Raw genomic sequence first — 14,266 nt, 5'->3', positions numbered from 1 at the left:
GGGATTTTGTGGGATTTTTTCCTGGATATCCTCGTGAATTCCCTCCAGGCTGCCCCAAACAACCCCCAGAGTGCGTTAATTACAAACTGAATTAATTAATAATCCACATAGTATTAATAATAAAATAATTAATAATATTTACTAATAAAACATTATTAAATATAATTAATAAATTATATTTAATTTAACAAAATAATTAATTAATAATATTAATTTTGTGCATAGTCCCACCGAAACAGGAATTTTAACCTCTTTTACACCTGGAAGACTCCAGGAGTGGGAAAACGAGGGGAAAAATGATTTTTTTAAAAAAAAAATCTCAGAATTGTCAGGTTTGAAATAAATAAAGAAAGAAATAGGGATTGGTTTGTTTTCCATCAGGGGTGAAGAAAATATTCTGTATTTTCCTCCAGAGCACCACAGTTGAAAATCGGGTCGAAATAAATCCCATTTTGGGTCAAAATGACAAGGAATAAATCAAATTTCCTGCCGGGAATGTGCTCTCCCCATCCCTGAGGGCTCTGGAATGACTTTGGGAATCCCTCACCGGGCCGGTGTCACCTCTGCTGTCCCAAAAAGGCACCGGGAGCAGGGAAAAAGGAGGAAAACGCCCCAAAAATCGGAGTTTGTGACCAGTGTGGGACAGGAACCGCAATGTTCTGCCTCCCAAAATGGAATTTGTGGATGTTGGGAAATGTTCAGCACAGGGAAAAATTGGAGATGTTTGAAAGGAAAAGAGGTGGGAACACAAGGAGAGAACAGGGAGAGAATTTAATACATTAAAAAATAAAAGAGTGAAAAAGGGAAAGAAGAATAAATTAAAAATTAAAAAAAGAGATTAATGAAACCCAAAGACATTAAAAACCCAAACGAGCCCCAGGAGAAGGATCCAGGCCCCGGCTGGAGCATCCCAAATTCCCAATCCCGATTTTCCTCTGCTGAGGAGCCGACCCTGTTCTGGAAGGCGATTTGGGAAAATCCCATTTCTGCCCCCCTCAGTTTATCCCGACGGATCCGTGGCCGGAGAGGAGGGAAATCCATGGAATGTTCCCGTGGGCTCTGCTGAGGGGAGCCAGGCAGGGAAAGAGGGGCTGGAGGGTTCCAGAAGGATCCGGGGAATCCTCGGAGCCGCTTCCCGAGGGGCTCCGGGAGAGCGGGAATTGGGGAAAACAGGAGGCAGGGAATGGAATTCCCACTGGGAAAGGGGACCTTGGGATGGGATTTGGGAAGGAATTCCCAGCTGGAATTCCCAGAGAATCCCTGGATCCCTGGCAGTGCCCAAGGGTGGATTGGGATCACCCTGGGATGGTGGGAAGTGTCCCTGGGATGGGATTGGAGGTCCGTGGATCCCATCCCAAAGCATCCCGGGATTCTGGGATCGAGGATGCTCAGGATCCATCCCGAGGGGTTTTTATGGAAGTCGGCAGTGAAATCCCATTTTTCCCTTTTTTTCCCCCCATTTTTTTCCCTTTTTCCCTCCCATTTTTCCCATTTTTCCCTTGTTTTTCCCAATTTTTTGAGTGGATTTGGAACCCTGAAATCAGAGGGAAAACTGGGGGAAAATTCCTTTTTAAATTCTCCCGCTTTCCTCTTTCCCACGCATTCACCTGAGGGAACAATTGGAGACAAACTCTGGAATCTGAATCCCATCAGAAGGAAAAATTCCGGGATCCAGGAGAGTCAGGATCCATCCCAAGGGATTTTTATGGAATTTGGGGCTGGAAAAGGGAAGGGAGACCCTGCCTGGAGTCTGTTGTGAACTGTTCTACCTCCCGAAATGGAATTTTCTGCCCCCAAAATGGAATTTTTTGACCCCAAAATGGAATTTTCTGCCCCCAAAATGGAATTTTTTGACCCCAAAATGGAATTTTTTGACCCGAAATGGAATTTTTTGACCCTAAATGGGACTTTTTTGACCCCGAAATGGAATTTTTTGACCCGAAATGGATTTTTTTGACCCCAAATGTTTTTTTTTTCCCTGCAGGTACTCGGAGAGGAGCCGGACCAAGTGCGTGGGGATCACGATCGAGACGCGCCCGGATTTCTGCCTGCGGCCGCACCTCAGCGCCATGCTGGGCTACGGCTGCACGCGCCTGGAGATCGGCGTGCAGAGCGTCTACGAGGACGTGGCCAGGGACACCAACAGGTCAGGACAGCGGGGTTCCAGGGAATTCCGGGGAATTCCGGATGGGATGGGCCCGAAATCCCAGCCTGTTCTGACCCCGGAGCCTCCCAGGTTGATCCGAGCCCCCCCAGGTCCGGCCTTTCCTTGGGCACTCACAAGGGATGCTCTGGGAATTCCTTCCCCACATCCCCTTTCCCAGTTACATTGAGTTTTTCCCAAAATTTGGAGATGGCCAGGGACACCAACAGGTCAGGGCGGGCAGAAATTCCAGGGAATTCCGTATGGGATGGGCGCTGGATCCCAGCCCGTTCCAACCCTGGCGCTTCAGATCAACCCCAGGTTGATCCGAGCCCTGTCCGGCCTTTCCTTGGGCACTCCCAGGAATTCCCTGGGAATTCCAGCCCAGCCAGGAATTCCTTCCCAAGATCCCACCCAAGCTCCCCTTTCCCAATTACATTGAGATTTTTCCCAAAATTTGGAGATGGCCAGGGACACCAACAGGTCGGGGGAGCACAATTCCAGGGAATTCCAGACGGGATGGACCTGAAATCCCAGCCCGTTCTCACCCCTGTTCCTCCCAGGTTGATCCGAGCCCTGTCCAGCCTTTCTTTGGGTACTCCCAAGGGATTTTCTGGGAATTCCAGCCCAGCCGGAAATTCCTTCCCAAACTCCCCTTTCCCAGCTGTGTTGGGATTTATCCCGAAATTTGCAGAGGAGCTTTTCCCTGTGCAAATCCCGCTTTTCCCTCCGGTGCCTCATCCCTGTGCTGGGAAAAGGTCAGGAAGGGAAGGATTTGGGGTGGGAATTTTTCCCTCCCCTCCTTCAGGGCCCGAAAGCTCCTCCCATTCCAACCCCTTCCATGGGCACGGAATTTTTCCGCTATCCCAAACTGGAGGATCCAAATTCCTGGATCAGCAATTCCTGCATGCAGGGGTTCTGTCTTCTCTGGTGGCTTCCATCCCATGGAATCCCGGAATTCCAGACTGGTCTGGGTGGGATTCATGGACCTTCAATCCCATCCCATGGAATCCCGGAATTCCAGACTGGTCTGGGTGGGATTCATGGGCCTTCAATCCCATCCCATGGAATCCCGGAATTCCAGACTGGTCTGGGTGGGATTCATGGGCCTTCAATCCCATCCCATGGAATCCCGGAATTCCAGACTGGTCTGGGTGGGATTCATGGGCCTTCAATCCCATCCCATTCCAACCCAGACACTTTCCATGATCCCAGGATGATCCAAGCTTTCCTAGGACACTCCCAGGGATTCTCTGGGAATTCCAGCCCAGCCCCTCTCCACTCTCCTAGCTGGGAATTCCTTCCCAAGCTCCCCATTCCCACTGGGAATTCCATTCCCTGCCTCCCGCCCCTCCAGCCCTTTCCCAAATCCCAGCTCTCCTTTCCCTCTGGAAAAGGCTCCCGGGCATTCCCTGGAACCTTCCCGGATCCATTTGGACATTCCCAGCTCTCCCATCCTGGGATTGGATCCATCCCCACCCCAGCTCCTCTCCAGGAAGGAATTTTGGGAATTCCCTGGGAATTGGGGACTCCAGGCAGGGTCTCCCTTCCCTTTTCCATCTCTAAATTCCATAAAAACACCTCGGGATGGATCCTGACTGTCCTGGATCCCGGAATTCTTCTGATGGGATTCAGATTCCGGAGTTTCTCTCCAATTGTTCCCTCAGGTGAATGCGTGGGAAAGAGAAAAGCGGGAGAATTTAAAAAGGAATTTTTTCCCCAATTTTCCCTCTGATTTCAGGGCTCCAATTCCACTCAAAAAATTGGGAAAAAACAAAGGAAAAATGGGAAAAATGGGGAGGGAAAAAGGGAAAAATACGGGGGGAAAAAGGGGAAAAAATTGGGGGGAAAAAAAGGAAAAAATGGGATTTCACTGCCGACTTCCATAAAAACCCCTCGGGATGGATCCTGAGCGTCCTCGATCCCAGAATCCCGGGATGCTTTGGGATGGGATCCACGGATTTTAAATCCCATCCCAGGGACACTTCCCACCATCCCAGGGTGATCCCGATCCACCCTTGGGCACTTCCAGGGATTCTCTGGGAATTCCAGCCCAGCCGGGAATTCCTTCCCAAATCCCATCCCAATCCCCCCTTTCCCAGTGGGAATTCCATTCCCTGTCTCCTGTTTTCCCAATTCCCGCTCTCCCGGAGCCCCTCGGGAAGCGGCTCCGAGGATTCCCCGGATCCTTCTGGAACCCTCCAGCCCCTCTTTCCCTGCCTGGCTCCCCTCAGCAGAGACCACGGGAACATTCCATGGATTTCCCTCCTCTCCCGGCCACGGATCCGTCGGGATAAACTGAGGGGGGCAGAAATGGGATTTTCCCAAATCGCCTTCCAGAACGGGGTCGGCTCCTCAGCAGAGGAAAATCGGGATTGGGAATTTGGGATGCTCCAGCCGGGGCCTGGATCCTTCTCCTGGGGCTCGTTTGGGTTTTTAATGTGGTTGGGTTTCATTAATCTCTTTTTAATTTTTAATTTATTCTTCTTTCCCTTTTTCACTCTTTTATTTTTAACGTTTCCATTCTCTCCCCGTGTTCCCACCTCTTTTCCTTTCAAACATCTCCAATTTTTCCCTGTGCTGAACATTTCCCAACATCCACAAATTCCATTTTGGGAGGCAGAACATTGCGGTTCCTGTCCCACACCGGTCACAAACTCCGATTTTTGGGGCGTTTTCCGCCTTTTTCCCTGCTCCCGGTGCCTTTTTGGGACAGCAGAGGTGACACCGGCCCGGTGAGGGATTCCCAAAGTCATTCCAGAGCCCTCAGGGATGGGGAGAGCACATTCCCGGCAGGAAATTTGATTTATTCCTTGTCTTTTTGACCCAAAATGGGATTTATTTCGACCCAATTTTCAACTGTGGTGCTCTGGAGGAAAATACAGAATATTTTCTTCACCCCTGATGGAAAACAAACCAATCCCTATTTCTTTCTTTATTTATTTCAAACCTGACAATTCTGAGAATTTTTTTTAAAAAAAGTCATTTTTCCCCTCTTTTTCCCATTTTCCCACTCCTGGTGCTCGCTCCAGCTTTTCCTTCCAATTCCACATTTCTGGGAATGTTTAATCACCACAATCCCAATTAATGATTGCAAATCACATTTTTTATTCATTCCCACCCCAAAAGGCACCGAGGTAAATCCCAAAAAATTCAGGAATTTTCCTCTTGGAGTCTCCCAAAGGAATTTGGATCTGGATATCACTGCCCAAAACCCTAAAAAAAATCAATTTATTGAGAGTTTAAAGCTCCTCTCAGAGCATTCCAGAGGGAAAAATCCACCCAAGGAGCGTGGCAGGGTCTCGCTTTTAATCCGAATTATTCCAACAATAATTTAATAATCAATTATTCATCAGCTCCCAAAATCCACTAAAATTTCCCATTTTTACAGGTTTTTCCACGAGCTCCTTGCAGAATTCCTAAAATCTCCTCCTGAATTTTGGAACACCCAGAAAAAAATCCCATTTTAAGGGAAAGAAAATTCAAATTTTTTCCTCTCTGTCCTGACCCTGCCCTTTGCTTTTTGTGATTTGGGTCCCACTTTTAATCCAAATTATTCCAACAATAATTTAATAATCAATTATTCATCAGCTCCCAAAATCCACTAAAATTTCCCATTTTTAAAGGTTTTTCCATGAGCTCCTTGCAGAATTCCTAAAATCTCCTCCTGAATTTTTGAGCACCCAAAAAACCCCATTTTAAGGAAAAGAAAATTCAAATTTTTCCCCCTCTGTCACAATCCTTCTTTTTGCTTTTTGCATGGGGGATGTGATTTGGGTCCCACTTTTAACCTGAATTATCACAACAATAATTTAATAATCAATTATTCATCAGCTCCCAAAATCCACTAAAATTTCCCATTTTGAAGCCTCTTCCATGAGCTCCTTGCAGAATTCCTAAAATCTCCTCCTAAATTTTGGATCACCAAAAAAATCCCATTTTAAGGGAAAGAAAATTCAAATTTTTCCCCTCTGTCCAACCCTGCCCTTTGCTTTTTGTGATTTGGGTCCCACTTTTAATCTGAATTATTCCAACAATAATTTAATAATCAATTATTCATCAGCTCCCAAAATCCACTAAAATTTCCCATTTTTAAAGGTTTTTCCATGAGCTCCTTGCAGAATTCCTAAAATCTGAATTTTGGATCACCCAAAAAACCCCATTTTAAGGGAAAGAAAATTCAATTTTTTTCGCCTCTGTCCTGACCCTGCCCTTTGCTTTTGTGCAGGGGATGTGATTTGGGTCCCACTTTTAATCTGAATTATTCCAACAATAATTTAATAATCAATAATTTAATAATCAATAATTTAATAATCAATTATTCATCAGCTCCCAAAATCCACTAAAATTTCCAATTTTAAAGGTTTTTCCATGAGCTCCTTGCAGAATTCCTAAAATCTCCTCCCGAATTTTGGAACACCCAGAAAAAAACCCCATTTTAAGGGAAAGAAAATTCAATTTTTTCCCCTCTGTCCTGACCCTGCCCTTTGCTTTTTGTGATTTGGGTCCCACTCTTAATCCGAATTATTCCAACAATAATTTAATAATCAATAATTTAATTATCAATAATTTAATAATCAATTCCTCATCAGCTCCTAAAATCCACTAAAATTTCCATTTTAAAGCCTCTTCCATGAGCTCCTTGCAGAATTCCTAAAATCTTCTCCCAAATTTCGGAACACCCAGAAAAAAAACCACTTTAAGGAAAAAAATTCAATTTTTTCCCCTCTGTCTGACCCTGCCCTTTGCTTTTTGCATGGGGGATGTGATTTGGGTCCCACTCTTAATCTGAATTATCACAACAATAATTTAATAATCAATTATTCATCAGCTCCTAAAATCCACTAAAATTTCCCATTTTAAAGGTTTTTCCATGAGCTCCTTGCAGAATTCCTAAAATCTCCTCCCAAATTTTGGAACACCCAAAAAACCCCATTTTAAGGAAAAGAAAATTCAAATTTTTTTCCCCTCTGTCCGACCCTGCCCTTTGCTTTTGTGATTTGGGGCTCACTTTTAATCCGAATTATTCCAACAATAATTTAATAATCAATTATTCATCAGCTCCCAAAATCCACTAAAATTTCCCATTTTAAAGCCTCTTCCATGAGCTCCTTGCAGAATTCCTAAAATTTCCTCCTGAATTTTGGAGCACCCAGAAAAAAACCACTTTAAGGAAAAGAAAATTCAAATTTTTTTCCCTCCGTCCTGACCCTGCCCTTTGCTTTTTGTGATTTGGGGCTCACTCTTAATCTGAATTATTCCAACAATAATTTAATAATCAATTATTCATCAGCTCCTAAAATCCACTAAAATTTCCATTTTTAAAGATTTTTCCATGAGCTCCTTGCAGAATTCCTAAAATCTGAATTTTGGAACACCCAAAAAACCCCATTTTAAGGAAAAGAAAATTCAATTTTTTCCCCCTCTGTCACAATCCTTCTTTTTGCTTTTTGCATGGGGGATGTGATTTGGGGCTCACTCTTAATCTGAATTATTCCAACAATAATTTAATAATCAATAATTTAATAATCAATTATTCATCAGCTCCCAAAATCCACTAAAATTTCCAATTTTTAAAGGTTTTTCCATGAGCTCCTTGCAGAATTCCTAAAATCTCCTCCCGAATTTCGGAACACCCAAAAAACCCCATTTTAAGGGAAAGAAAATTCAATTTTTTCTCTCTGTCTGACCCTGCCCTTTGTGATTTGGGGCTGGAAATTTTTCATATTTTCGCCTTTAGCGAGATGTGGGATTAGAACCAATTAGGAAACATTTGGCAATTAGTCCTAATTACGATCCATGAGTCATTAGTGAAGTTTCTGAGCGCTTTTGGCAGGCAAATATTCAAATATTGGGGTTATTGATGCGGCTCGGGCTCTGTTGCTAATTAGAAAATAATTTTTATTTATGAGGCTCCCTCGGGGTTGGTGAGTGATGCTGACCTTGAACGGGCTCAGGGAAAAAAAAATCATTGGGGAAAAAAGGGAAAAATATATATAATATAATATAATATAATATAATATAATATAATATAATATAATATAATATAATATAATATAATATAATATAATATAATATAATATAATATAATATAATATAATATAATATAATATAATATAATATAATATAATATAATATAATATAATATAATATAATATAATATAATATGATATGATATGATATGATATGATATGATATGATATGATATGATATGATATGATATAATATAATATAATATAATATAATATAATATAATATAATATAATAATAGGACGGGTTTGAGGCTGGGGGAGGGGTGGAGTGCTCTGGCAGAGAGGGAGGGAAAGAGCTTTAAATAAAAATTAAAATGAAAATAAAAGTGAAAATAAAAATAAAAATAAAAATAAAAATAAAAATGAAAATTGGGATTCTTTTTAAGGAAATAATCCCTATAAAAGTAAAAATAAATTTTATAAAAATGAAAATGAAAATGAAAATAAAAATAAAAATTGGGAATCTTTTAAAGGAAATAATAAAAAAAATTAAAAATAAAAATAAAATAAAAATAAAAATAAAAATAAAAATTGGAAATCTTTTAAAGGAAATAATCCAAATAAAAATAAAAATAAATTTTATAAAAATAAAAATAAAAATAAAAATAAAAATAAAAATAAAAATAAAAATAAAAATAAAAATAAAATAAAAATAAAAATGAAAATAAAAATGAAAATGAAAATTGGGAATCTTTTTAAGGAAATAATCCCTATAAAAATAAAAATAAATAAATAAAAATAAAAATAAAAATGAAAATTAAAATAAAAATAAAAATTGGGAATCTTTTAAAGGAAATAATAAAAAAAATTAAAAATAAAAATAAAAATAAAAATAAAAATAAATAAATGAAAATGAAAATGAAAATGAAAATGAAAATAAAAATAAAAATTGGAAATCTTTTAAAGGAAATAATCCAAATAAAAATAAAAATAAATAAAAATAAAAATAAAAATAAAAATAAAAATAAAAATAAGGAATCTTTTAAAGGAAATAATCCAAATAAAAATTAAAAATAAAAATAAAAATAAAAATTGGGAATCTTTTTAAGGAAATAATCCAAATAAAAATAAATAAATAAAAATAAAATTTAAAATAAAAATAAAAATAAAAATAAATATAAAAATAAAAATAAAAATTTGGAATCATTTAAAGGAAATAATCCAAATAAAAATAGAAATAAAAAGAAATAAATTAAAATTAACATCAAAAATAAAAATAAAAGTAAAAATAAAAACTGGGAATCTTTTCAAGGAAATAATCCAAATAAAAATAAAAATAAAAATAAATTTTAAAAAAAATTAAAATTAAAAATAAAAATTTGGAATATTTTAATGGAAATAATCCAAATAAAAATAAAAAGAAATAAATAAAAATTAAAATAAATAAATAAAAATAAAAATAAATAAAAATTGTGAATCTTTTTTAAGGAGAAGATCCTAATAAAAATAAAAATAAATAAAAACAAAAATTGTGAATCTTTTTTAAGGAAAAGATCCAAATAAAAATAAATAAAAATAAAAATTGGGAATTGTTTTCAAGGAAAAAATCCTTAAAAAAAAAAAATTGGGAATCTTGTTTAAGGAAAAGATCCAAATAATAAAAATAAAAATTAAAATTAAAATTAAAAAAAATAATAAGAAGAAAAGGAATCTTTTTTAAGGAAAAGATCCTTAAAAAAATAAATAAAAATAAAAATAAAAATAAGGAATCTTTTTTAAGGAAAAGAGCCTTAAAAAATAAAACAATTTAAAAAATAAAATAAAAATTAAAAAAATAAAAATTGGGAATCTTTTTTAAGGAAGAGATCCTTAAAAAAAAAAAAAAAAAAGAAAAGAAAAATAAATAAAAATAAAAATGGGGAATCTTTTTTAACAAAAATATCCTTTAAAAATTGAAAAAATAAAAATAAATAAAAATAAAAATTTAAAAAATAAAAATACAAATAGGGAAGGCGCTGGTTTGGTTTCTGTGGGTTCAGAGTTCAGGGTCAGTGACCACAGGAATACTCAAAGGAATTTTTTGATTTTTGGAATTTTTCTTTTTTTAATCCAAAGGGATTTATTTGGAGGAAGGGAAAACCAAAAAAAATTCACCTGCAGGGCTGCCAGGAATTCCAGAATTTGGGATCAAACAGGGCAGGGAGGGATGGAAGAGCCCTGGAATGAGCAGAGCCCGGGAATTCTGTGGGAAGATCTTTCTCCATTGGAATGGTGGAGGTGGGAAAAAAATGGGAATTTTCTCCGTGTGCTCCTTTCCCGTGGAATGAACAATTCCAATATTTCCCAAACCCCTTTTAGGCTCGGTTTTACCTCCAAACTCGGCCTCCCACAGGGATAATCCAAATTAAATGTGGCAAAAATGGCTTTTCCTGCCTTTTTCCTGCCTTTTCCTGGTTTTTCCTGCCTTTTCCAGGTTTTCCTGCCTTTCCTGCCCCTTTTTCCCTCTCTCGTGAAGGTCTGAGCTCCTTTCCCATGGAATGAACAATTCCAATATTTCCCAAACCCCTTTTAGGCTCGGTTTTACCTCCAAACTCGGCCTCCCACAGGGATAATCCCAATTAAACACTGCAGAATTGGCTTTTCCTGCCCTTTCCTGGTTTTTCCTGCCTTTTCCTGCCTTTTCCTGCCTTTTCCTGCCTTTTCCTGCCTTTTCCTGCCTTTCCTGACCCTTTTTCCCTCTCTTCCCAATTTCTCTTCCTCTCTTCACAATTCCAATATTTCCCAAACCCCTTTTAGGCTCGGTTTTACCTCCAAACTCAGCTTATCAGGGGGCATAATCCAAATTAAATGTGGCAAAATTGGCTTTTCCTGCCTTTTTTTGCCTTTTCCAGGTTTTCCTGCCCCTTTTTCCCTCTCTCGTGAAGATCCGTGTGCTCCTTTCCCATGGAATGAACAATTCCAATATTTCCCAAACCCCTTTTAGGCTCGGTTTTACCTCCAAACTCGGCCTCCCACAGGGATAATCCCAATTAAACACTGCAGAATTGGCTTTTCCTTTCTTTTTCCAGGTTTTCCTGCCTTTCCTGACCCTTTTTCCCTCTTTTCCAGGGGTCACACTGGGAAGGTCTCTGCTCCTTTCCCATGGAGTGAACAATTTCAATATTTCCCAAACCCCTTTTAGGCTCGGTTTCACCTCTAGACTCGGCCTATTTGGGGAGATAATCCCAATTAAATGTGGCAAAAATGGCTTTTCCTGCTTTTTCCTGCCTTTTTTTGCCTTTTTCCTGCCTTTTCCTGCCCCTTTTTCCCTCTCTCGTGAAGGTCTCTGCTCCTTTCCCATGGAATGAACAATTCCAGTATTTCCCAAACCCCTTTTAGGCTCGGTTTTTCCTCTAAACTCGGCCTCCCACAGGGATAATCCCAATTAAACACTGCAGAATTGCCTTTTCCTGCCTTTTCCAGGTTTTCCTGCCTTTCCTGACCCTTTTTCCCTCTTTTCCAGGGGTCACACTGGGAAGATCCGTGTGCTCCTTTCCCATGGAATGAAGAATTCCAATATTTCCCAAACCCCATTTAGGCTCAGTTTTACCTCCAAACTCGGCCTCCCACAGGGATAATCCAAATTAAATGTGGCAAAAATGGCTTTTCCTGCCTTTTCCTGCCTTTTCCTGCCTTTTCCTGCCTTTTCCTGCCTTTTCCTGCTTTTCCTGCCTTTTCCTGCCCCTCTTCCTCTCACTTCCTAATTTCTCTTCCTCTCTTCACAATTCCAATATTTCCCAAACCCCTTTTAGGCTCGGTTTTACCTCCAAACTCGGCCAGTTTGGGGAGATAATCCCAATTAAATGTGGCAAAATTGGCTTTTCCTGGCTTTTTCCTGCCTTTCCTGACCCTTTTTCCCTCTTTTCCCAGGGGTCACACTGTGAAGATCCGTGTGCTCCTTTCCCATGGAATGAACAATTTCAATATTTCCCAAACCCCTTTTAGGCTCGGTTTTACCTCTAGACTTGGCCTATTTGGGGAGATAATCCCAATTAAATGCAGCAAAAATGGCTTTTCCTGCTTTTTCCTTCCCCTTTTTCCCTCTCTCGTGAAGGTCTGAGCTCCTTTCCCATGGAATGAACAATTCCAGTATTTCCCAAACCCCTTTTAGGCTCGGTTTTACCTCCAAACTCGGCCTCCCACAGGGATAATCCCAATTAAATGTGGCAAAATTGCCTTTTCCTGCCTTTTCCTGGTTTTTCCTGCCTTTTCCTGCTTTTCCTGCCTTTTCCTGCCCCTTTTCCCCTCACTTCCCAATTTCTCTTCCTCTCTTCACAATTTCAGTATTTCCCAAACCCCTTTTAGGCTCCGTTTTACCTCCAAACTCGGCTTCCCATGGGGATAATCCAAATTAAATGTGACAAAAATGGCTTTTCCTGCCTTTTCCAGGTTTTCCTGCCTTTCCTGACCCTTTTTCCCTCTTTTCCAGGGGTCACACGGTCAAGGCCGTGTGCGAGTGCTTCCACCTGGCCAAGGACGCCGGGTTCAAGGTCGTGGCCCACATGATGCCAGACCTGCCCAACGTGGGGCTGGAGAGGGACATGGACCAATTTTATGTGAGTATTCCTTAAAAAAAACCTTAAAATCACCAATTTCCACTTTTTTTCCCCATGGAACACTTCCTCTTTTTTCCTTCCTCTTTTTTTTTTTTTTTTTTTTTTTCTTCTTTTTCTTCTTTTCTTTTTTTCTTCTTTTATTTTTTCTTTTTTCTTTTTTTTCTTCTTTTTTTTCCTTTTTATTTTTTCTTTTTTCTTTTTTCTTCTTTTTTTTCCTTCTTTTCTTTGTTCTTTTTTCTTTTTTTTCTTCTTTTTTTTCTTTTATTTTTTCTTTTTTCTTTTTTTTTCTTCTTTTTTTTTCTTCTTTTATTTTTTCTTTTCCTTCTTTTATTTTTTCTTTTTTTTCTTCTTTTTTTTCCTTCTTTTATTTTTTCTTTTTTCTTTTTTTCTTCTTTTTTCCTTCTTTTATTTTTTTCTTTTTTTCTTCTTTTTTTTTCTTTTTTTTTCTTCTTTTTTTTCCTTTTTATTTTTTTTCTTTTTTCTTTTTTCTTCTTTTTTTTCCTTCTTTTCTTTTTTCTTTTTTCTTTTTTTCTTCTTTTTTTTTCTTCTTTTATTTTTTCTTTTTTCTTTTTTTTTCTTCTTTTATTTTTTCTTTTCCTTCTTTTATTTTTTTCTTTTATTTCTTCTTTTTTTTCCTTCTTTTATTTTTTCTTTTTTCTTTTTTTTTCTTCTTTTTTCCTTCTTTTCTTTTTTCTTTTTTTTCTTCTTTTTTCCTTCTTTTATTTTTTCTTTTTTTCTTCTTTTTTTCTTTTTTTTCTTCTTTTTTTTCCTTTTCCTTTTCTTTTTTCTTTTTTCTTTTTTCTTCTTTTTTTCCTTTTTATTTTTTCTTTTTTCTTTTTTCTTCTTTTTTTTCCTTCTTTTCTTTTTTCTTTTTTCTTTTTTTTCTTCTTTTTTTCTTCTTTTATTTTTTTCTTTTTTTTCTTCTTTTTTCCTTCTTTTTTCTTTTTTTTCTTCTTTTTTCCTTCTTTTCTTTTTTCTTTTTTCTTTTTTCTTCTTTTTTTTCCTTCTTTTATTTTTTCTTTTTTCTTTTTTCTTCTTTTTTTTCTTCTTTTTTTTCCTTCTTTTATTTTTTCTTTTTTCTTTTTTTTCTTCTTTTTTTTCCTTCTTTTATTTTTTCTTTTTTTTTCTTCTTTTTTCCTTCTTTTTTCTTTTTTTTCTTCTTTTTTCCTTCTTTTCTTTTTTTCTTTTTTTCTTTTTTTCTTCTTTTTTTTTCTTCTTTTTTCTTTTCTTTTTTTTTCTTTTTTCTTTTTTCTTCTTTTTTTTCCTTCTTTTCTTTTTTCTTTTTTCTTTTTTCTTCTTTTTTTTTCCTTCTTTTATTTTTTCTTTTCCTTCTTTTATTTTTTTTATTTTTTTTCTTCTTTTTTTTCCTTCTTTTATTTTTTTTTCCTTTTTTCTTTTTTTTCCTTCTTTTCTTTTTTTTTCCCCCCACTCGGTTACCAGATTTATTTCAAAATGACAAACAATTCAAAACTCTTTATTTTTTTTGAGAAGGTGGGGAAAAAAAATAAGGGAAAAAAAAAGAGATTTGTTGAGTTATTTCATCCAGAAAATTCCAT

At 37.4% G+C, this 14,266-nt stretch overlaps 1 protein-coding gene across 1 annotated transcript in view; it reads left to right on the top strand.

The window, feature by feature from the left end:
- Window positions 1-14,266, top strand: part of ELP3 (elongator acetyltransferase complex subunit 3) — a 105,399-nt gene that overhangs the window by 41,225 nt on the left and 49,908 nt on the right. Inside the window, exons 8-9 of the mRNA XM_063422917.1 lie at window positions 1,985-2,146; window positions 12,584-12,710. Of these exons, the coding sequence (XP_063278987.1) occupies window positions 1,985-2,146; window positions 12,584-12,710 (289 nt within the window). The remainder of the gene's footprint in view (window positions 1-1,984; window positions 2,147-12,583; window positions 12,711-14,266) is intronic.

Source organism: Prinia subflava, chromosome 2 (assembly GCF_021018805.1).
Source record: "Prinia subflava isolate CZ2003 ecotype Zambia chromosome 2, Cam_Psub_1.2, whole genome shotgun sequence".
Classification (NCBI taxonomy): Eukaryota; Metazoa; Chordata; class Aves; order Passeriformes; family Cisticolidae; genus Prinia; species Prinia subflava.
This window is presented reverse-complemented; position numbering and strand designations above follow the sequence as displayed.